The 25,131-nt window shown below is 42.4% G+C and overlaps 1 protein-coding gene across 1 annotated transcript in view; it reads left to right on the top strand.

Annotated features, from left to right (window-relative positions):
• LOC126190822 (venom dipeptidyl peptidase 4-like) overlaps nucleotides 1-25,131 on the top strand; it is a 382,023-nt gene that overhangs the window by 20,159 nt on the left and 336,733 nt on the right. Inside the window, exon 2 of the mRNA XM_049931391.1 lies at nucleotides 9,847-9,964. Within this exon, the coding sequence (XP_049787348.1) occupies nucleotides 9,847-9,964 (118 nt within the window). The remainder of the gene's footprint in view (nucleotides 1-9,846; nucleotides 9,965-25,131) is intronic.

Genomic DNA, 25,131 nt, shown 5'->3' on the forward strand with positions numbered 1-25,131 from the left:
ATATTCCAAAGGACGACTGATAGCTGAAATTATTATTTACAAATCAAAATAGCGGTCGCTGCGTGCAACAGCCTCTAAATGGACGGTAACCTGATGAACTTAGGAACTATTATTATTTCTACTAGGTCAGATCCACGGAAAGGGTCAGTTAAATACTGGTAACTTTGCCAGTAGTGCTGAAAGAACTCCTTATAACTATCGCAGCCACTATTTTCAAAGCTCCTAGCTTAAAATATTTCCGTTCTTATACTGTTTTGTGTACTTGTGGACCACTATTGGTTTAAGAATGCTCTAACAAATTCTTGGTATGTTTTACATGTATTACTGGCTCCTATTCCCCATGATATTGCGTCCCCTTCAAAAAGATTGGCTTCAGATTTGATTTTCTGCTGTTCCGTCATGTTGTCAGGTATGATACCTTCAAACTGACGAATGAAAGTAGCAGGATGTATACTACCTTTGCTAGAAAAGTTACGAAATTTGTAAGCGTTGGCATTACTGACTACTTCATTAATATGAACAACACCCTTACAGTTTTCCTGTTCAACCCACGTTTCGAGTTTCTGTTTTAACGCAAGTTCCATATTATCTACATTTTTATCACCTCACTTGGCTGAGGTATGATTTTTATCTTCTGTTTTACTTCTCTCAGACGACCCTGAATCGTATTTGTATTAAAATTGCAAACAGAGTCTATTTGTGATACATTACGGCTAAGGACTGCATTTTCGTCATTTTAAGTCTACAATTTCTTTGTTTTGCCTTTCATAGGCGTCTTTGCAAGTTCTGTTTATTTTACTCTGGTCATCACTTAATTTAATGAGTTCATCCCTAACTGACAATGCAAACGTATCTTGAGGTTGCATGAGATCATTTATTTTTACTACTTCATGATCAATCTTACGAATAACCCCTTGCTTACACCTATCTAATTTTTGACCCCATTCTTTACGCTCATGTTCAATTCGTTTCTCATAAGCCCCTATTCTAGTTTCATGAGAATCAATCCTGGCCTCTAAATGTTTAAACGTACGATTAATTTTTGCTATCTCCTCGTTTGTTGCTTCAATTTTATCAGCACCTAATTTTTGCTCTTTCTTTAATTCATTTGAATTCTTTTTTAAATTCTTTTTGCCCCTGTTCTATCTTTTCTTCTAGCCCTATTTTAATTCTTTTGCACCAATACTAACTCCATTAATATTTTAACCATACTTTTATTATTATCTTGTGTAGGCAATGTATTAACTGATGCTGTTCGATGGCTTAATCTACTTGTTCTGCTTGTTGATTCATTATCAGTGGCGGTGTCAGAGTCATCACCTCTGACATTAACATTCACCTTATTTAACTTATCATTAACATTCATGTCATCCACATCAGAATCCACCTCTCCATTTTCGCTGTAGCTACTATCTTAAATTATGTTTTCTTGGAAAACTTCAGTTTCTACATCAGATGATTCTGGTAAATAGCTATGTACCATTTGATTTTATACACTTTCCTCACCTACAATTGGTTCCAATTTTTCCTGTATATTCTCCATGCCCTGTAATTGGCTTGCCTCTTCATTTTCATTACCCTGAGGCTGCACTGCCGCTCTGCTTCTAAGATCGTTCTTAGCTTCCTCTCGCTAGCTGTAAAGTGATTAGTGTACACGCTACCTTCTCCAGTGCAATGCTGCTGCTCTCCACGTTGTTTTTGTCATGTTGGGTGTCTTCGACTGCCGTAGGCAACCACAGATGCTTATTTCTGCTCGCTCGCTGACGGATTGCAGTTGGTGGAGCCGACAGGTGTTGCTTCCATGTCATCCGCCTCGCCTGTTGTACTCTGCTCTGCTAACTGCTCCCTGAAGCGCTCTTTCTCGTAGCGGTGAAATAAAACGTTATCCCTCTGGACCGCGCACACACGTATAACTTTACACTTCGATTTTGCGTTTTCGCGTTTTCACTTTCAACTACGGCATTTATAAATTTTGTTGTCTAACAGTTCAAAGAAACTTACAAAAGGTCAAGCAGGATATAATTCCACAGTTCATACAGTGTCGCTTTTTATGTTTTTCACTGTTCAGACACTACTGATTCGGGCGTTTTATGATAATCATTACAGTCCACTGTTCTCACTATGATTTTCACATCTCCCCCAGTTCACAGTTCTCGTCAACGGATAGTACCCTCTTCTTTAAATACACGTTCCCCACCAGGGATGCCATGTATGAATTATGTGTCCCTTTGGAAGTCAGATTTGGAAGCTGGAGAGATCTGGAGAGTGTGAATAAGAGTCTCTGACCGCTGTCTCCAACATCCTGTCGTCTTCTACAGTTGTATCCACAGCGCAAAAGACAGCTCGTCGGTCGCGGGATTCTCTTCGGCGGAGGCTGCTACACTGCCCGTTCGAACCTGTGACTGTGCTTTTTGCGGATGCCACTTGCCCGTCTTTGTATCTACAGAGGGCAAAAACTGTAGTGCTGGAAGTGATGGTAGGAGACACTTCTCATTACTGCATCCTGTTTGGTTATTATTAAAATATTCACACATTTACACTGTCTTTTGCAGCACTCGACATAGCTTTGTTAATTGGATGGTAACTTTTCCATCCAACTTCCGAAATATGACACACATGTCCGGTTCTCTGGTATGCACTAGACAGAGTGTGTATTATTCACAACAAAGTTATCCCCGATACAGAGTACAATATGTCCGGCTCTGAAGAACACCCGAAACAGAGTGACTATTACATATTCACATCTAAGTAGCGCAAGATACTGAGATACGTGTCCGACCCTCCAGAAGGTTCCAAACAGTGACTAGTGCAGCGAAAGTACTTCGTCTCCCAGGCGCGCCAAAGCGACCCGAAGCTGTCCGAATCACTTCGATTGCAATATCGTCACTCTTATGTCTCTCAAAACTAGTGAAATTTAATAAACAAAAACGATAAACTCTGTGGGTAACCATGAGTGATTGTCATACTAAAAGCTGGGTTAAATACAACGATAAGTTGTTTTATAAGTTTTATAAGGTATGCCTGGAATTCATAAGAGAAGTTAGGCGTTTTGGCGCCTAGCAGCCGAATGTGCCGACCAGTCAGAAGCAAATTCAGTACAACTGGCGGACTCGCCCACGGGACTGGTACATACTGTGCCATCTGTCGCGTGTACATCACTCCACTTTTGTACCATAATTATGCTACGCCATGTGACTCAAACTGCATCAAGGCGACCTTTTAGCAAAATAAAATACTGGCGGACACAGCCAGGAATATCACAACATTCATCATGTTGGTACCATTGTGTCCAGTAGGATGTCTTCCAATAACTGCTGCAGCAGCATATCTTAGGAATTCGAGGTGGCTGAGTGTATTTAGATTCTCCTCAACGAAACAGGGACCATGGTGCGTGTCTTGAAAAGCACGCACCAAGCGTTGATAGATCAAGAGAGTTCTTTTTATCCACTTATTTGAGTCAGGGTGGATTTTCATCTGACGGTTAGTGCATATTGCAAATATTGGCATGCCTGTGGTTTGTAAACAACCCTTCTTCCTTCAACAAAATTTTGCATAGACATGCCGCATCACTTTGCACTTTCCGCAGTAACATTCGGAGAACTGTAACCATTTACGGAAGTCATGGACATGGAGCTGTACATGCAGCGAAATGTGAAGAGGATGAAATGCGATGGAATGGAGAGTTCGTACAACTCTCGTTTGTCGATACCTCCTGTTCTTCCAAAATACCACTTAGTGAAATTTGCATTCTGTGTTACTGCTGCTAAAATCTTGCTTTCATTTCTGTCTCAGTTGCTGTTGTTTTTCCTTTGCGTATTTTATCCTCCACGCTTCCAATTTCTAGAATTGTTTTTCGTAATGTTTGCAAAGACAGGCTGTGAGGGCTTGGCACTATTTGGATGCTCTTCAGCACACAACCGCACTGCTGCCCTAATAGTTTTGTGGCATTCGCCGTAAACGAGATTCAGTTTTTCGACTGTCAGATACATTGTGAACGTCTCAATAGAGTAGAACACAGACTGATGTGCTTCTAGCACACAGGTAAACACGAGAATAGTACCTCAGTTACGTGTTTGCTTGCATTTGGTACGAGGGAAGAAGTTTGTTAAACCTCTTCTGCTAACGGCTGGATAGTGGTTTGCAGCGCTGTTATCTTGATACCATTTGATAAAGTCCCATACATATTATGTCACAGAAATTCTGTTAGAAGCTTCTTTCAAACTGCACAGAAAAAAGTATCTACATCTACATCGACATCTACATCTACATGGTTACTCTGCAATTCACACTTAAGTGCCTGGCAGAGGATTCATCGAACCATTTACATACTACTTCTCTACCATTCCAGTCTCGAATGGCGCTTGGGAAAAAGAAACACCTAAATCTTTCCGTTCGAGCTCAGATTTCTCTTATTTTATTATGATGACCATTTCTCCCTACGTAGGTGGGTGTCAACCAAATATTTTCGCATTCAGAAGAGAAAGTTGGTGATTGAAATTTCGTAAATAGATCGCGCCACAAAAAAACCGCCTTTTTTCAGTGACTGCCACCTCAACTCGCGTATCATATCAGTGACACTCTCACTCCTGTTGCGCGATAACACGAAACGAGCTGCCCTTCATTGTACTTTTTCGATGTCCTCCGTCGATCCTACCTGGTAAGTTCAAATGTTCAAATGTGCGTGAAATCTAGTGGGACTTAACTGCTAATGTCATCAGTCCCTAAGCTTACACACTACTTAACCTAAATTATCCTAGGGACAAACACACTCACCCATGCCCGAGGGAGGACTCGAACCTCCGCCGGGACCAGCCGCACCGTCCACGACTGCAGCGCCTCAGACCGCTCGTCTAATCCCGCGCGGCCTACCTGGTAAGGATCCCATACCGCGCAGCAATATTTCAGCAGAGGACGGACAAGTGTAAAGTAGGCTGTCTCTGTAGTGGATTTGTCTCATCTTCTAAGTGTTCTGCCAGCAGAGCGCAGTCTTTGTTTCGCCTTCCCCACAATATTATCTATGTGATCTTTCCAATTTAAGTTGCTCGTAATTGTAATTCCTAGGTATCAGTCGAATTGGCAGCTCTTAGATTTGTGCGATTTATCGTGTACTGAAAATTTGTCGGATTTCTTATAGTACCCATGTGGATGACCTCGCACTTTTCTTTGTTTAGTGCTTATTGCCACTTTTCGCACCATACAGAAATTATCTCTAGATCATTTTGTAACTGGAATTGATCGTCTGATGATTTTACTGGAGGGTAAATCACAGCGTCATCTGCAAACAATCTAATGCTCAGATTATCACCTAGATCATTTATGCAAATGAGGAACAACAGAGGGCCTATGACACTACCTTGCGGAACGAGATATCACTTCTGTTCTACTCGATGATTTACCGTCTATCACTACGAACTGTGGCCTCTTTGAGAGGAAATCACGAATCCAGTGACACAACTGGGACGATACTCCATATGCACGCAATTTGATTAATATTCGCCTGTGAGGAACGGTATCAAAAGCCTTCTAGGAATATGGAATCGATCTGAGATCCCTTGTCGACAGCACTCATTACTTCATGGAAATAAAGAGTTAGTTGTATTGCACAAGAACGATATTTTCTGAATCCGTGTTGTTTCTGTGTCAATAAGTCATTTTCTTCAAGGTGATTTATAATGTTCGAGCACTGAAAATTGAGGTCAGTGATATGGGTCTGTAATTCAATGGGTTACTCCTATTTCCCATCTTGAATATTGGTGTGACCTGTGCTACTTTCCAGTCTTTAGGAGCAGACCTTTCGTCAAGTGAGCGGTTGTATATGATTGCTAAGAAAGGCGATATGCCGGCCGCGGTGGTCTAGCGGTTCTGGCGCTGCAGTCCGGAGCCGCGGGACTGCTACGGTCGCAGGTTCGAATCCTGCCTCGGGCATGGGTGTGTGTGATGTCCTTAGGTTAGTTAGGTTTAAGTAGTTCTAAGTTCTAGGGGACTTATGACCTAAGATGTTGAGTCCCATAGTGCTCAGAGCCATTTGAACCATTTTTGAAAGGCGATATTGTGTCTGCATACTCTGAAAGGAACCTGATTGGTATACCATCTGGACCGGAAGACTTGTCTTTCATAAGTGATTTGAGTTGTTTCGCAACGCCTAAGATACCTACTTTTATGTCACTCATGCTAACAGCTGTTCTGGTTTCGAATTCTGGAATATTTACTTCGTCTTCTTTCGTGAAGGAATTACGGAAAACTGTACTTAGTAACTTCGCGTTAGTGGCACCATCATCGGTAACATTTCCATCGCTATCGCGCATTGACGGTATTGACTGTTTTTTGCCACTGGTATACTTCCATTAGGAAAAAACGAAGTACGTTGTCGTAATTCGGCAGCTACGAACGATAAAAATTACTTGAGGACATCAGCACATTCGACATATTGCCTGGTATAACTTGACAAAAACTGCAGCTCGATATGTGTATTAATTCTGGACATACACTCCTGGAAATGGAAAAAAGAATACATTGACACCGGTGTGTCAGACCCACCATACTTGCTCCGGACACTGCGAGAGGGCTGTACAAGCAATGATCACACGCACGGCACAGCGGACACACCAGGAACCGCGGTGTTGGCCGTCGAATAGCGCTAGCTGCGCAGCATTTGTGCACCGCCGCCGTCAGTGTCAGCCAGTTTGCCGTGGCATACGGAGCTCCATCGCAGTCTTTAACACTGGTAGCATGCCGCGACAGCGTGGACGTGAACCGTATGTGCAGTTGACGGACTTTGAGCGAGGGCGTATAGTGGGCATGCGGGAGGCCGGGTGGACGTACCGCCGAATTGCTCAACACGTGGGGCGTGAGGTCTCCACAGTACATCGATGTTGTCGCCAGTGGTCGGCGGAAGGTGCACGTGCCCGTCGACCTGGGACCGGACCGCAGCGACGCACGGATGCACGCCAAGACCGTAGGATCCTACGCAGTGCCGTAGGGGACCGCACCGCCACTTCCCAGCAAATTAGGGACACTGTTGCTCCTGGGGTATCGGCGAGGACCATTCGCAACCGTCTCCATGAAGCTGGGCTACGGTTCCGCACACCGTTAGGCCGTCTTCCGCTCACGCCCCAACATCGTGCAGCCCGCCTCCAGTGGTGTCGCGACAGGCGTGAATGGAGGGACGAATGGAGACGTGTCGTCTTCAGCGATGAGAGTCGCTTCCGCCTTGGTGCCAATGATGATCGTATGCGTGTTTGGCGCCGTGCAGGTGAGCGCCACAATCAGGACTGCATACGACCGAGGCACACAGGGCCAACACCCGGCATCATGGTGTGGGGAGCGATCTCCTACACTGGCCGTACACCACTGGTGATCGTCGAGGGGACACTGAATAGTTCACGGTACATCCAAACCGTCATCGAACCCATCGTCCTACCATTCCTAGGCCGGCAAGGGAACTTGCTGTTCCAACAGGACAATGCACGTCCGCATGTATCCCGTGCCACCCAACGTGCTCTAGAAGGTGTAAGTCAACTACCCTGGCCAGCAAGATCTCCGGATCTGTCCCCCATTGAGCATGTTTGGGACTGGATGAAGCGTCGTCTCACGCGGTCTGCACGTCCAGCACGAACGCTGGTCCAACTGAGGCGCCAGGTGGAAATGGCATGGCAAGCCGTTCCACAGGACTACATCCAGCATCTCTACGATCGTCTCCATGGGAGAATAGCAGCCTGCATTGCTGCGAAAGGTGGATATACACTGTACTAGTGCCGACATTGTGCATGCTCTGTTGCCTGTGTCTATGTGCCTGTGGTTCTGTCAGTGTGATCATGTGATGTATCTGACCCCAGGAATGTGTCAATAAAGTTTCCCCTTCCTGGGACAATGAATTCACGGTGTTCTTATTTCAATTTCCAGGAGTGTATTTCGGATGGCCTGTCTTAGCTGTCTCATTCCCTGTATTGTTGTAAAGTATGTTGCTTAGATCAATAGGTATGCCTGGAACGATTTTTCGGTTTAAAATTCGCTATTGTTAAATTTGTGAAGGGAACTAGAACGAAAATAACAGCGTCCGAAATGGATTACAGACCTCTCATTTTTAGTGGAATTGACTGCACACTGCCTGCTGACAATCACTGCAAGGTGAGAAACAACTCATTCTGATTTACTGGGAACGCACTTAAAATGAAAATCGCATTGTGGAAGAACAGATTCTGACATCTATTTCCGTAATATTACTGCAGTTAAAGAACAACCGAGGTCTGAAGAATTTGTTGTGGACTTGAAAGAATTACAAGGACAATTTTCTAAACGTTTTGAGGACAGTATCAACTTCGCATGTTTCCGAGCTGTTTTCGAGATGGTTATCCGTTTCATTTAAAAGCGTCCTGTGCATGTGCAGATGGGACTGATTCATTTGGAGTGTAATACCCATCTAAAAGACAACTTTTTAAATGTTGAGACTGTAGAGAAGGCCTACAATGTTTTCCTTGCGAAGAGTTGCGGCGTCTCCATAATAGGATTGCTAATATGATAAAATATTTCGAGCAATTTATTTGTATGAAAAGCTTTTTTCGATTATAGAACTAAAAGAAAAACTCTGAAATTGTCTGCCTGTATGCCGAAAATTTGTACCGGTTAATTATATCTTCAGCGTGGCTAAAATAAATAAATAACACTGAAAATTTGTTTTGGTTGTGATCTGTGTTGTTGAGAACTATGAAATACGAAACGAAGTCGTAGGAAGTGCGTCTAAATGTGGCATGTTCGTTGTTTCCCCCTCTTCCTCTCCCCCCTCCCCCCGCCTTACCCCATTCACGCTCAGACAGTGTAGGTCGTGGTGGGGGAAGTGTGCAGTGTGGTGAGAGAGCTATGCATACGTGCTAGAGCACTGCTTACATGCTAAATTATTTGTTGTGTTTCTTGTTTAGGCAACCATAAGCAAGAACAACTGATCAATACTATTTGTAGTGGCAGAGCCAAATGCTACCTACAACGACTATCAGTTTGAAATAACTTGAATTGTAATATTTAGACTAAATATTGCTGATGTCTTTTTACTCTGCTATATTTTACACTTTCCAGAACCTCAAGGGATAGCCATACTTTGAGTTACACAAACAAATTTTTGTGGCTGTTACCTGCAAAGGAATATATTTTTAACGTTTAAAAACACAGACACACTAAATAAAGAGCCAGTGGTGTGTTGGATAACTGATACACGTTCCTTTATGTATAGTGCTATTGAAATGTTTGAAGCATTTATATTCTTCAACATTTGGATAACAGTACAATTCGTCTTTTTAAGTTCCATCACACGTATGTGTATATGATGAAGTGTAGCTGAACTGTAATCATTTGACAAACTATGTAGATACAAAATAATACAAATGCTCTGGCAGATGCTAACACGTGGGTGCCAAAAATGAAGTAACTGAGAGAGAATGATATTTGTTTCCTCTTCAGTCGTGTGCAGGGGACTACCAACAAGTCAAATTTGAGCTTTTATGGAGAAACGGTATGATTCTCGACACTTAATTAGATCTGAATACATATGTACAAATACATCAAAAATGTGGTGAGAAGCTTACTAAAATATTTCGAACTATAGTATTTCCATTCATTTCGCGGTGATTTGTAATTTGCAAAAAACCGTAAATGGCAAAAATCCTTAAAAATTAATCGTCGCGTTTTATTGTGAATTGGGCTATGGTGGTTTAACCTTTTTATATTGAATTTTTGGCTAAAAGATAAGGCAATTGAATTCGGAACCCAGCTATTGAATATATTATATTGAAAATATTGAACTGAACTTGTTAGTTTAGAACACTGTTTAAACTCTTTATGTTTCTGGTATTACAGGCTACCTGTGTGGTTTTGCTGCCAATTGCAACAGTGGCCACGAAAGAACCATTTGGGTTGGATGATATCTTATATGGGGACTTTACACCAGAATCGTTTACAGCCAAATGGATAAGTGGTAAGTGAGTATTTGCCTATTCGCCAACTGAAGGTAGACAAGGCGCCCGTGAGCTTCGGTGATCTGTCTGAAATTTCGTGTTATCGCTGGAACAGTAATGCCGCAATGGAGTTACATGGCTGACAAGTTACTTATCTGTTGAAATGAAATGCCTCTAACATAAGATGATGTACAGATTGCTAATTTATTGCTGGACTAGTATCGAGCACATGCCGGGCTTCCTCGGGTTCTGTACTACAGCAGACAAAATACGTTTACCTTGATAGTATGAATTTTATGTATTAGCTCATAAGATCGAAACTGACTTAGAATGATCCAGTTTATTTACTGTGTAGCGTTTATAAGTTAAATTGTGATACCTGTGAGAAAATATAGACAGGAAGAAATTTCAGTTCACGTATAAAGCAAAAACACACGACCAGCGACATAATGCCGGTCATTCCTACACACCGATAAAAAAGGCAGCCTAATGAACAATTTAGAAAAAATACAAATTATTACATACTCTGTTGGAAATGGAACGTGTTGCACCGTGACCCATTTGTCACTTTGTGGAGGTTTTCATCACATGTTGTTGTTGTTGTGTTGTGGTCTTCATTCCGAAGACAGGTTTAATGCAACTTCCCACGCTACTCTGTCCTGTGCAAGCCTCTTCACCTCTGAATAACTTCAAATGGCTCAAATGGCTCTGAGCACTATGGGACTTAACATCTGAGGTCATCAGTCCCCATGACTTAGAACTAAATGGTTCAAATGGCTCTGAGCACTATGGGACTCAACTGCTGAGGTCATTAGTCCCCTAGAACTTAGAACTAGTTAAACCTAACTAACCTAAGGACATCACAAACATCCATGCCCGAGGCAGGATTCGAACCTGCGACCGTAGCGACTTAGAACTACTTAAAGCTAACGAACCTAGGGACATGACACACATGCATGCCCGAGGCAGCATTCTAATCTGCGACCGTGGCAACAGCGCGGTTCCGAACTGAAGCGGCTAGAGCCGCTCGGCCACAACGGCCGGCTCTGAACAACTACTGCAAACTGTACCACGTACATCTGCTTACTGTATTCATCTATTGGTCTCCCTCTAGTATTTTTATTCCCCACACTAACATTCTTATTTTAGTCCAGTTGTGCCACCAAATACTTATCTCCTCAGTTCCTTTCGGCACCACCTCAAAAGCTATGTCATCTATCTATCTAATCTTCAGCATTCTTCTGTAGCTTCTGTTTTCGTTTTGTCCGAAATCGTTCACGTTTCTCTTGCATACAAGGCTGCACTCCACATGAATATACTCATAAAAGTCCTACCTACGCTTAAATTTACGTTCGACGTTAACAAATTTCTCTTCTTCAGAAACGCACTTCTTGCTATTCCTAGTCACCATTTTGTATCGTCTCTACTCGGCCCAAATAGCTAAATTCATCAACTACTTTTAATATGTCATTTCCTTGTCTACTTTCCCCAACATTACCATATTTAATGCGGCCACATTCCTTTAACATTGTTTTGCGTTTGTTCTTACGCCGTCCTTTCAAGACGCTATCCATTACGTTCGACTATTCTTCCAAGTCCTCTGCTGTCTTTGACAGGAGTACGATCTCAGTGATAAACCTCAAAGTTTTCGTTTCTTCCCCTTCCAAATTTCTCCTGGTTTCCTTCACAGCAGCCGGCCGCTGTGGCCGAGCAGTTCTAGGCGCTTCAGTCCGGAACCGCGCTGCTGCTACGGTCGTAGATTCGAATCCTGCCTCGGGCATGGATGTGTGTGATGTCCTTAGGTTAGTTAGGTTTAAGTAGTTTTAAGTCAAGGGGACTGATGACCTCAGATGTTAAGTCTCATAGTGCTTAGAGCCGTTTGAACCATTTGAACATTCACAACTTGCTCAATGTAATGATTGAATAACATTGGGGATAGTCTACTAACCTGTTCCATTCCCTTCTGAATAGCTGCGTCCGTTCCAGGCCCTTCGTCGCTTGTAACTGTCGTCTGTTTTCTGTACAAATTATAAATAAAGTTTCGCTCCCAGTATTTTTCACAGATAAAACAAACGAGCAACAAAATAAGATAATTTACGGCGAGGACGGAAGAGTCTGTCTTACAAATCACTATCCGGATGCGTCTGCTCCCGTTCTGGGTGGCATTCTGATCAGTTACGGCCTTCACGTTAGGAGCGACTATTCTAATGAACTCTGGGACTCTCAATCTCAGTCTTAACTTCTGGAAGTGCAACAATGGATTCCCCAGATACTTTCAGTAATTACGCGTGATGTAAACAAATACAGAATAAACTGCGCCAGACGGTGAGCTGAGAGGTGAATCCGTCATTGCACCAAGCAATGCAGGTGGGGCATTGGAATCTGGAGGGCTTTCTGGAAATGAGAATTCTAAAATACAGGCGAAACCTAAGTATTTCGTTGCGAGATAAAATATCAACACCCTTTTATAAGTAGGAAAATTGAAAAAACTCACCAGAATCCTTGATGAACAGAACATAGTAATTTTAGCCCTACACGAAAAAAAAATCTAAGATGAACGTGTAATGGAGTTCGAGAACTATAGGATTTATGAAGGCAAGCTCTGAAATATGTAATGAAAGGCATACCTTACTGGCAGATAGCTTTTATTGTGAACAGGAGAAGCATTGATTCTGTGAAAGAATTTACGTCTGCCTTTGCTAACAGTAAGATGTACAAACGAAACCTATACATTAATTAATGCTCGTATACCAATCAACGTCGATAACTAAAAGAACCAAAAGAAAAAAGAGAAGTTCTGGGAAATACAAAAATTGAAAACTCAGGAATTAAGGTTGAATAAGTGCACTGTTTTTGTTCTACACTGTACTTGTTATTCAACTTTAAATATAGAAATGTTCTAGCAAGTATCAACGGAAGAATCCAGAAAGTTCCTGCTAACAATATTATAATTCTAATGGGTGACTTTAATGCCCAAATTTGGAGCGTTTTTACAAAAATTGTTGGAGACTTCTAGAACATAAATAAAGAAATACAAATGGCAACAGACATACATTTGTATCATACATTCCAATGCGCCCGGGTTCCCGGGTTCGATTCTCGGCGGGGTCAGGGATTTTCTCTGCCTCGTGAATACTGGGTGTTGTGTGATGTCCTTAGGTTAGTTAGGTTTAAGTAGTTCTAAGTTCTAGGGGACTGATGACCATAGATGTTAAGTCCCATAGTGCTCAGAGCCATTTGAACCATTCCAATGGAAACTGATGTCTACAAATTTCAAGAGATTGCGCAGCAAACAGAAAACCTGAAAATTGCCAACATTAATCCCTTGGAGAATTCCAAATAGACCACGTAGGGATATCCATGAGAAATCAGAAGGAAATCAGAGATGTGAAGGATAAGAAAGGAATATATATCAAAACAGACCTCCAGATTTATCTACGAGGACGTGCCGAAAAGTAATGCATTCGGATTTTGTACTGAAAACTCTTTAAATTGTTTAAGTAAAACAAACGTTACTAGCATCCTATACCTTTATTCTTCATGTCTGCTTGTTTGCAGTCTCTTGCCGCTAGACGGCTCCGAATTGTAGAGTGTAACATTACAGTGTGTAACGTAACTACGTATGTGCAAGAGAAACAGCGTGCCGCAATCGATTTTCGAATTCGAAGAGTTCTTCCACACATGGAGAACCCTCTCTTCCAGCACGGCAATGTCAAGCGACACACGAGCGCTGCGATGTATGGGTTCACTGTCGTCGATCACCTTCCGTACAGTCCCGACCTGAGCCCATCCGACGATTTTCATCTATTTCCAAAACTTAAAGAATACCTTCGAAGACTGCACTTTGATAGTGATGAATCGGTGCAAACGCAAGTGAGGTTATGGTTCCGCCAACAAAGACGAACATTCTACAAAGACAACAAAGCTGGCTCTCGCTGGGTGAAATATGTTCGTCGCCACGACGACTATGTTGAGAAATAAATATTTAGACATGTTAATAACGTTTGTTTCGTTTGAAAATCTTTAAGAGTATAGAGGAAGGACAAGATGAGCAATGCTGCTGAGAAAACAGCTTCGACAAGGAACCTGTTCCACTCGTGAATAACACGTGGGAAGAATGATTGTCGGTTAAGCCTCTGTATCGGCTCTTAATTTATCGAATTTTCTCCTCATGTTCATTATGGTTCAAATGGCTCTGAGCACTATGGGACTTAACTTCTAAGGTCATCAGTCCCCTAGAACTTATAACTACTTAAACCTAACTAACCTAAGGACATCACACACATCGATGCCCGAGGCAGGATTCGAACCTGCGACCGTAGAGGTCGCGCGGTTCCAGACTGTAGCGCCTAGAACCGCTCGGCCACCCTGGCCGGCTGGTCATTATGCAAGACATATGTAGGGGGAAGTAATACGTTGTCCGACTCTTCCTGGAAAGTGCTCCATCCAAATTTCAATAGCACACACATCAAAAAGAGTTTGGCATCACCTTGGTTCCCCAGAACTCCTGAAGACAGACGTTGACTGTGGATGTTGTACCACAGACACAGTCCCTTTGACTGTTCAGAGATGTCACTAAACCCGCCCAAAGATGTAAACAACCATGCACGAGCAACGCCTATTGGACGGAGGGGGTCCGACAGCCGACCAGTTCCAGTCATTCCACCAGGATGGAGGTACACGGCTCGTGTTGTCTGTAGTTCAACCATGCCTAGACGGTCAATACCGCGGTTCGATCGCGTCCACCTTGTTACTTTGTGCCAGGAAGGGCTCTCAACAAGGGGAGCACCCAGGCGTCTCGGAGTGAACCAAAGCGATGTTGTTCGGACGTGGAGGAGATACAGAGAGACAGGAACTGTCGATGACATGTCTCGCTCAGGCCGCACAAGGGCTACTACTGCAGTGGATGACCGCTACCTACGGATTATGGCTCGGAGAAACTCTGACAGCAACGCCACCATGTTGAATAATGCTTTTCGTGCAGCCACAGGACATCGTGTTACGACTCAAACTGTGCGCAATAGGCTGCGTGATGCGCAACTTCACTCCCGACGTCCATGGCGAGGTCCATGTTTCCAACCAAGACACCATGCAAGACACCATGGGGCCAACAACATGCCGAACAGATCGCTTACGACTGGCATCACGTTCTCTTCACCGATAAGTGTTGCGTATGCCTTCAACCAGACAATCGCCAGAGACGTGTTTGGACGCAACCCGATCAGGCTGAACGCCTTGGACACATTGTCCAGCGAGTGCAGCTAGGTGGAGGTTCTCTGCTGTTTTGGGGTGGCATTATGTGGGGCCGACGTATGCCGCTGGTGGTCATGGAAGGCGCCGTAACGGCTGTACGATATGTGAATGCCATCCCCGGACCGATACTGCAACCATATCGGCAGCATATTGGCGAGGCATTCGTCTTCATGGACGGCAATTCGCTCCCCTATCGTGCACATCTTGTGAATGACTTCCTTCAGGATAACGACATCGCTCGACTAAAGTGGCCAGCATGTCCTCCAGACATGAAACCCTATAGAACATGCCTGGGATCGATTGAAAAGGGCTGTTTATGGACGACGTGACCCACCAACCACTCTGAGGGATCTACGCCGCTCTGAGGGATCTACGCCGAATCGCTGTTGAGGAGTGGGACAGTCGGGACCAACAATGCCTTGATGAACTTGCTGATACTAGGCCACGACGAATACAGGCATGCATCAATGCAAGAGGCCGTGCTACTGGGTATTAGAGGTACCGGTGTGTACAGCAATCTGGACCACCACCTCTGAAGGTCTCGCTGTATGATGGTACAACATTCAATGTGTGGTTTTCAAGAGCAATAAAAAGACCGGAAATGATGTTTATGTTGATCTCTGTTCCAATTTTCTGTACAGGTTCCGGAACTCTCGGAACCGAGGTGATGGAAAACTTTTTTGATGTGCGTAAATCTCTCGGTGATGCACATCGACTCTCTTGTAACGTCTACCAGTGGAGTTTGTTGAGCATCTCCGTAACGCTCTCGTGTCGACTAAACTATCTCGTGTCGACTAAACTATCTCGTGTCGACTAAACTATCTCGTGTCGACTAAACTATCTCGTGTCGGAACGTGCCGCTTTTTGTTGGATCTTCTCTAGCTCTTCTATCAGTCCTACCTGATAGGGATCCCAGATAGATGAACAGTACTGAAGAATGGGTCGAACGAGCGCCTTATAAGCCACTTGCTTCGTGATTGAGTTACATTTCCTTAAGATTCTTCCTATGAATCTGCGTCTAGCATCTGCCTTTCCCATTGTTTGTGTTATATGATTATTCCACTTAAAATCACTCTGGATAGCTGCTTATAGATATTTTACGGCAGATACTGTTTCCCGTGGTTTGTCATTAGTAGTGTAGTTTTACAGCAGTGGATTTATTTTCCTATGTATGCGCAATATGTTATATTCATTTACGTTCAGGGTCAACTGCCAGAGACTGTACCATTCGTCTGTCCTCTGGAGGTCGTTCTGACGTCGCTACTTTGTTATAGACAATCGTGTCATCTGCGAACAAATTTCGAGAGCATTCGACGCTTTCTACTAGATCATTTATATGTGTTGTAAGCAGTAACGGACCTATCACACTTCCTTGGGGTAATCCGGAAATTACCTTCATATCTGTCGATTTTGTTCCGTTAAGAGAGACGTGTTGAGTTCTATCTGCAAGGAAGTCTTGAATCCAGTCTCAAATCTGTTCCGATACTCGATAAACTCGTATTTTTTTCAGTAAACGGCAGTGCGGGACGGTGGCAAATGCCTTCCTGAAGACAAGGAACACGGCATCAACCTGAGTGCCATTTTTTAGGGCACTGTGGATCTCATGGAGGAACAGAGCGAGCTGAGTTTCGTAGGATCTCTGTTTGCGGAATCCGTGTTGATTTTTATAGAGGAGAGATATAACTTGTAATACCCACCAAATCTTTGTTTTAAGAAACAAAATGTAAATTACCCAATAAAAAAAGACTGTGAATTATTAGCTAAATATTTTGAAAAGCTATTAAACTGCGACGAACCAAAAGAGAGACTTTAGACCTCAATTGCTGAAGTGAAATTTCCGGAATCGAAACCATTAGATAAGAAGTAACTTCTAGCATCATTCAAGACGTGAAAAACAACCAAGCAGCAGGTGAAGATGGGTATGTTACAGAATTGTGGAAACTGGCTTATGTTAATCCACTCCACACATTAAAACGAATAATGCGGAATATACGCCTAAGAGAAGAAATTTCAAAGTATTGGAGGTGCGCAGGAACTCGTAGTTTACGCAAGAAACGAAATAAAACTGACGCCGACAACTACAGGGAAAAGTCATTGGTACCAGTTACGTACGAGATCCTTTGTAAAGCTTTACATAATAGGCTAGAGAAGCTTGTAGACGACAAGATCGGGGAATATCAAGATGGATTTCGAAAGTAATGGTGTCGTAATTCAAGACAGAACAGCAAGACCCATGCCATATGTCACTGTTCTTCATACATGCATACGACTCTTTGGACAGTATATTTCTCTTTCAAATATTAGAAGAGTTGGGTGTGGATGATAAAACGAGATATGTAATCCGGCAAACATTAGTAAACACAAAAAGTAAATTTAAAGTTTTGGGAAGATATATGAAGATTGCGATTCTAGTACATGAACATCGCATACGAGATTGTTTGTCCGTAGTTTTGTACAGCTGTATTTTCAAAAGTGGATCGGAGAGTCGGAAGAAGAACTCAGAATAAATGGAGAAAATGACCAGGTGCAACTGGGCTATAAATAAAAAGATTTTTAGAATTCTGTGTTTAGCTTTTGCCAACGATCTTGCAGTACTGTCTGGCTATATGCAATGGCAACGAGAGTGATCAACATTTAGAAAAGAATGGCAGAAAAACAGACCTTAAAAAACCTTATGCAAAAACAGAACATAAGACAATACGAACATTGCTCCAAATTTAATGAACACATATTATGGAAAAAATTAAAAGAGTCAACAAATTTAACTATCTTGATGAGGTGCCAGAAAAAAAATGGTAATGAACGGAAGGTGGTAAACTCAAGCAAGGATGATATGGCCTATATGTTGACTAACGTTGTGTGTAATAAGTGGTCTATCTTCTCCAAGCAGAGTTGCAGGACTACGTTAAAGTAACAAAACCAGAATGTTTTTACACAGCCGAATGCCTGGATTTGACTAAGACAGGGGAAACAGAAAAAATGTAAAAGAAAGAGACGAAAATCCGAAAAAATATTAAGGCCAATAAAACATAAAATTGAATGAAGGGAGAGGAGTAATGAAGATCTGTATAAGAAAACTGATCCACTGAGTGTAACTCTGAGGAAACTTAGAATGATGTTTTACGGGCATCTGGTTCGAATGAATGAAAGCAGAATGTGAAAGACAATTTTTGAACATGTCAATCGCATATTATCTCTTTGGTGCAAGTGGCTTCAAGAAACCTGATGTGCTCTGAAAGTGATGAAGATGGAAGAAACTGAAAGTGTGAACAGAGACACGTTTCGAAAGAAGCTTTTAGACTCTCGTCTCCAGAGGAAACCAAAAACGAAATGTGGAGCAAACTGGTCAGACGTTTGGAAATGATAGCGTTGTGATCGAATGAAAAAATATTGGGAAAACCAGAAATTAAATTAGAAGTAGTTATTTACGTAGCCCATAGGAGGCCTAAATCGAGTGATGAAATATAATGTGTGATATCAAAAAAAGTGTTGCATAATCTACAGCTGTAAAGCACATTGACCTTGCCAATTGCTGAAGTTCGAGAAAATATATACTCCCACCGCCAACAGCCATATAACTGAATAATAAATTGAATGTTATCTAAAAATGTCTTTAGGATGTGCTAAAAAACAACAAGTACAGAACAAGTAAAATTACGACATGTGAAAAGATCGTAGTCACGTTTACTTATATTTTTCGCGCAACATTTTTATGGTTAATTATATTATGCAAAGCTTCCCCTAGACAGTCAATAATACCGTCTATAACACTATACAATATATTGACTGTTGGCTCCAGACAGTGAAGTGATATAGCGCAAACTCCATATCATATCTCGGAGGCGCAAACATGGCGTGTATGGATGGACGTCTGGTATTATTTGGCCATTGGCCAGGAGTTGCGCTCGCTTAAGGAAAAGGGGAAGTAAAAATGTAGGGCGGAGTGGTATAAGAAGAGAGGAAGACTGACACACAGAAATTTACTGAGTGACTTGAGGATAGGCGAACCAGATGATTGTTGGGACTTTCTGAACATGGACGCTCGCTCATCAGATGTTCTTTAACAAATTGTTACACCTATATCTCAGAAAAAGGATACTAATGTGCGAGACACTATTCCTGTAACTCATAACATGTCAACTTCCCTACATTATTAGGCTACAGGAAATTCGTTTGAAAACCCAAAATTCACAAATGCAATATCGCCACAGTCAGTAACGTTAATCGTGATGGAAATGTGATCAACTTCAGTTAGAAACATCACGCAATAGTAAGGAGAGGTATAAATATGTCTCCGTATTTAATGCTGAAACTGTGGATGTAATTAAATTAGAAGGTATTTCTTGCCCTTGCAAAAAGTTCATAGCATCAAAAATCACCAACTCCAGCACCAGTTTTCGTTGCACTTTTTGTTATTAAACCACGATGAATTTAAGTTCTTTACTAGTTTAAGGTTGAATAACGAGTAATCTGTTTTTGTTCTACAGAGTTCTGTTTATCTCTAACTAGTTTTCGGCTTACTTTTTCATCTTCAAGAAACACTTGTTTTTAGGTAAACAAACATTATAAGCAAAGATACAATCCACTTGTACAGAACTTCGAGCAGCAAATGTATTTTTTAACGTTTTTTATACCTTATACAATGGACAATATTAAACGCAACAAATAATTAAACTACACAACATTACAGTATTACAGGTAATATGGTTATGACGCTATAGGTTTTGAGGTCTTTGACATTGCTTACGAACTAACTAAGCACTAACCCCTTACATTGGGCAGCAAAGATGTTTTACATTGTAAATTACCGTTTACGCAGTGGACAATATTAAACACAGTACCTTATTAAAATACACACTATTACATTATTACAAGTTATATTATTATAATGTTAAAGTTTGTGAAGTAAGCAAGGTAAGGAATATGAGTTTCTATTGTGTTTTAATTTTGTGTAGCAGTATGTGTCATTGTGACAGTCTGTGGGTATGTGGGGGCATGCGCTGAGCTGTAATTGATGATGTTTGTTTACTTCAAATGCTTCTAACAGGCTCAGTTTTCTACCTTTGGTGGCTATGTGTAGCACTTCTGTGTGGACTTGGTATCGCTGTCCTTCCTTCAGCACGCGTTTGACAAAGCTAGAGTCTGACTTACATACTCTCCAGCTGCGTTCGTGTTTAATCAGCCTCATTGCTATAGCCCTGACCATTTAATCACTCATCACAAGTGATTTTATAAACATCACCGTTACTCAATAAAAAAGTTTTCCCCTTGCTTTTGAATAAGATATGAGCTGTAGTGCCTCTTGAAGTATTATTACTGCAAGATTTGAGAGTTTCGCTTAATTTGTCGGATAGCTTTCCTAAATATGGAATACTACAGGAGTTGGTTTTAGATATGACTGTTGCTGCAGAGGGAGCTTACACGTACGGCAACATTTTTCTTCTTTTTTTTTCTTGTGTAGAATGTTGTCAGTTTACTAATTCTATGTTGGTATTTAGTGAGGATTCTAGGTCAAATGTGCTCTAAAATGACCTTGACAAATGCAAGAATTCGAAGATGTTGCCTTCATCCAGGGGAAATCTAATTCGTGACCCCATCATCCTTATCAGTGATAAACCAGCCCCCTTTCTCCATCATCTCCTCTCCTCCCATCTTCCCGTCAGCCCTTATTTCCAACCAAGGATAGTGCAGTGCTGAAAATGAAACTGCCAATCAAAAAATTCAGTATGGCGGAAATAGCCCAATTGTATTAGTGGAAATTTGATCACACAAATTCGACATGGCGTAACTAATCCAATTTTATTAGTGGGACATTAGAAACCTCTCCCCACTCTCCACATCTCCCCCTATCTCTAACCATTCACAGTAAAATATTAAAAATGAATTACCCACTACCAAAGTATGGCTGCCTCTGTATTTGCATCATTCTTATCTTAATGCATGTGATTTATGACCACAAAAATGGCATCAGATACGTTCACACTATGGTAATATAGCATACATATACCAGCACGCTGCTGTTTGGGGCAATTTGTTGCAATTTTATCTACGTTCTCCCACTTTCCAAGATCATCAGCTATAGACACACGTAAATACGATACTTGCTTGATACTTAAACAAGTACACCAATATATCACGTTAAACAATTAGCACAGTGCGATATTTAAGCAAATAAATCAATACACCATGTTACCAAAAATGACATAGCAAAAAATGGTTCAAATGGCTCTGAGCACTATGGGACTCAACTGCTGAGGTCATTAGTCCCCTAGAACTTAGAACTAGTTAAACCTAACTAACCTAAGGACATCACAAACATCCATGCCCGAGGCAGGATTCGAACCTGCGACCGTAGTGGTCTTGCGGTTCCAGACTGCAGCGCCTTTAACCGCACGGCCACTTCGGCCGGCATGACATAGCAACAAATACGCTATGTACTAAGCCTATGAGGAACCCGCCCCTGAATTATTAGTATGTTAAAATCAATGACGTCTCTATAGCACTTCCTTAGAGCAGTATGACACTCTAAGGTTATAGTAGACAATGCAAAATAATAGCAGAAAAAACCAAGTTTGTACAGGAAAAAACATAGCTAAATGTAAACTGTAAACAATTTCTGCAACCACCAGATTAGGGTAGAAATGGTAGAGACATGCAATTTATTACAAACTAATTAAAGATGTTTGGAATAATCGTGTGTATAATCGTCTCCATAGGTCATGTGCGACTCTCTCCCGACAACTGGTGAAGGATCGACTGCCGCTGCATCTCACTGTCCGCCACACACTGAAAGCTCCAGCCTTGATAAGAATCCTCTTGATACACTACTGGCCATTAAAATTGATACACCACGAAGATGATGTGCTATAGACGCGAAACAACGTGCTGACATGAGGAAAGTGTCCAACCGATTTCTCATACACAAACAGCAGTTGACCGTCGTTGCCTGGTGAAACGTTGTTGTGATGCCTCGTGTAATGACGAGAAATGCGTGCCATCACGTTTCCGACTTTGATAAAGGTTGGATTGTAGCTCATCGCGATTGCGGTTTATCGTATCGCGACATTGCTGCTTGCGTTGTTCGAGATACAATTACTGCTAGCAGAATATGGAATCGGTGGGTTCAGGAGGGTAATACGGCACGCCGTGCTGGATCCCAACGGCCTCGTATCACTCACTAGCAGTCGAGATGACAGGCATCTTATCCGCATGGCTGTAACGGATCGTACAGCCACGTCTCAATCACTGAGTCAACAGATGGGGACGTTTGCAAGATATCAACCATCTGCACGAACAGTTCGACGACGTTTGCAGCAGCACGGACTATCTGCTCGGAGACCATGGCTGCGGTTACCCTTGACGCTGCACTACAGACAGGAACGCCTGCGATGGTGTACTCAACGACGAACCTGGGTGCAAAACGTCATTTTTTCGGATGAATCCAGGTTCTGTTTACAGCATCATGATGGTCGCATCCGTGTTTGGTGACATCGCGGTGAACGCACATTGGAAGCGTGTATTCGTCATCGCCATACTGGCGTATCACACAGCGTGATGGTATGGGGTGCCATTGGTTACACGTCTCGGTCACCTATTGTTCGCATTGACGGCACTTCGAACAGTGGACGTTACATTTCAGATGTGTTACGACCCGTGGCTCTACCCTTCATTCGATCCCTGCGAAACCCTACATTTCAGCAGGATAATGCACGACCGCATGTTTCAGGTCCTGCACGGGCCTTTCTTGATACAGAAAATGTTCGACTGCTGCCCTGGCCAGCACATTCTCCAGATCTCTCACCAATCGTAAACGTCTGGTCAATGGTGGCCAAGCAACTGGCTCGTCACAATACGCCAGTCACTACTCTTGATGAACTGCGGTATCGTGTTGAAGCTGCATGGGCAGCTGTACCTGTACATGCCATCCAAGCTCTGTTTGACTCAATGCGTGGGCGTATGAAGGCCGTTATTACGGCCAGAGGTGGTTGTTCTGGGTTCTGATTTCTCGGGATCTATGCACCCAAATTGCGTGAAAGTGTAATCTCATGTCAGTTGTAGTGTAATATATTTGTACCCGTTCACCATCTGCATTTCTTCTTGGTGTAGCAATCTTAATGGCCAGTAGTGTATGTACTCATGTCGTTCAAGACTGGTATTAAGCATCCCACAAACCCGAGACAGAGAGAGAGAGAGAGAGAGAGAGAGAGAGAGAGAGAGAGAGAGAGAGAATCGTTGCTCTTTCTCACACCAGCAACTGTAACTTCTCAATTCTTCCCATCGATGTGGGAAGTGCCTTCCATGCCTTGCTCACTCTGTGTCCACTAAAACGTGATAGCCAGTGACTGGAGACGACAGCAGTGCACATGTGTCAGCTACGTCTACACGCTTATCACTCGCTCATCGGCAGAAGCAGACGACCTCTATACGACAGACAGACCATTAGCTAACATGCCTGAAGAACTCAGAAGAAAGGAGAATCCAATCTGCATTAACCGCTCAAATTTTTTGTATTACATATCTTTCTACAAGATCTACAACTTTGTTTCCGCCGTTTTTTCTCGAAGTTCGAGACTTTATTGTGAAAAACTTACAAAAAATTTACGATTCAAAGTATTGGCCATCGTCTGCCACTACTTTCTCCTATCTTTAGGGCAGCATACGAATCTCGCATTGTATAAACTGGGCACCTTTTGAGGGGAACCATAAATCGATCCAATTTTGCATTTGTTCATATGACCGCAAGTGTTAGTCAGCTAGGTCGTGTGTCACAGATCGAGAAAAGTGGCAGTTAGAGGGCGGAATATCTGGAGAATACAGCGGGCTGGGTCGAACTTCCCATTTCAACGTTTCCCAGTATGTTGTGACGGGATTTTGGACATGGGATCGTGCTCTGTCATGCTGCAGAATCATTTTTTCATGTTTGTCGCTGTAGTGTGGCCGTTTGTCTTCAGGCTCAAACACATCAATTGCTTTCGATAACGATCTCCTGGGATTTTCAGTTGCAGTAGCATCGAAAGCTTTCCCTCTTTCACAACCTTGCCGGTCTTCACCGTCAAAATTACCACTCTTGAAGCATGGAAACCTTTTTCTGCGAAGTTCTGTCACTAACAGGCGTCTCATCATAGGTGTTACCCAGCTTTTTATGAGCCTCAGCCGCAGATTTCTTCATATCAAAGCATAAAATTAAAACCTCCCGCAGATGACGAGAACTGGGCTCATAAGTTGACGTATTCAGTCGAGAATAACTTTATGATGCAATCAAAAATCGACTGATATTTTGATGGCGTTATGTTCTAAAATGCCTAAGCTTACTGTATGACACTTGCGACGAACGACTTGCGCCACTGCTTTCCACTACTGCCGTCTATTGCAAAACGGCGGAAGCAAAGTTGTAGACCTTATAACTCCTGAGAATATTTCCACTAATGCAACATTAATAAAATCATCACACCACTGATGGGCAATCGTCCTTCAGTGTACCATTCCTTCGCTGTTTTCCTGCAGTGTTAAACTTATTCTACACCTAAGGAACTGGTGGGTTCCTATGACTTTCGCATGACAGCAAAGAACCGCTACATATCCTCCCCCCTCGTTGAAGACATAGTTTTTGAAAGAATATAAAACCATACGAGTGCTCTTGTTTGGATGCCGGAATCGATTTGACGTCGATATATATTATTTTCTTGGTGTTTCTTTCGTTAACATTAGTGACAACAAACTCATTGCTTTAAATTTTATGTTTCCACAGACCTGTAATTCTGTGGGAAACTACTGTTTGCTGCATGGCTCTGTCAACCATACCACAATAGATCAATTATTAACATGTAAGCCTCTTAGTGTGTCTGTGAGGTGATGGATTTGTCGGCAGGGTAGGCCAATACCGCCTTATGGTTTAATTATTTATGTTTAATTAGACATGCTGGAGCACATGGAG

This window comes from Schistocerca cancellata, chromosome 6 (genome assembly GCF_023864275.1).
Source record: "Schistocerca cancellata isolate TAMUIC-IGC-003103 chromosome 6, iqSchCanc2.1, whole genome shotgun sequence".
In the NCBI taxonomy this organism is placed as follows: domain Eukaryota; kingdom Metazoa; phylum Arthropoda; class Insecta; order Orthoptera; family Acrididae; genus Schistocerca; species Schistocerca cancellata.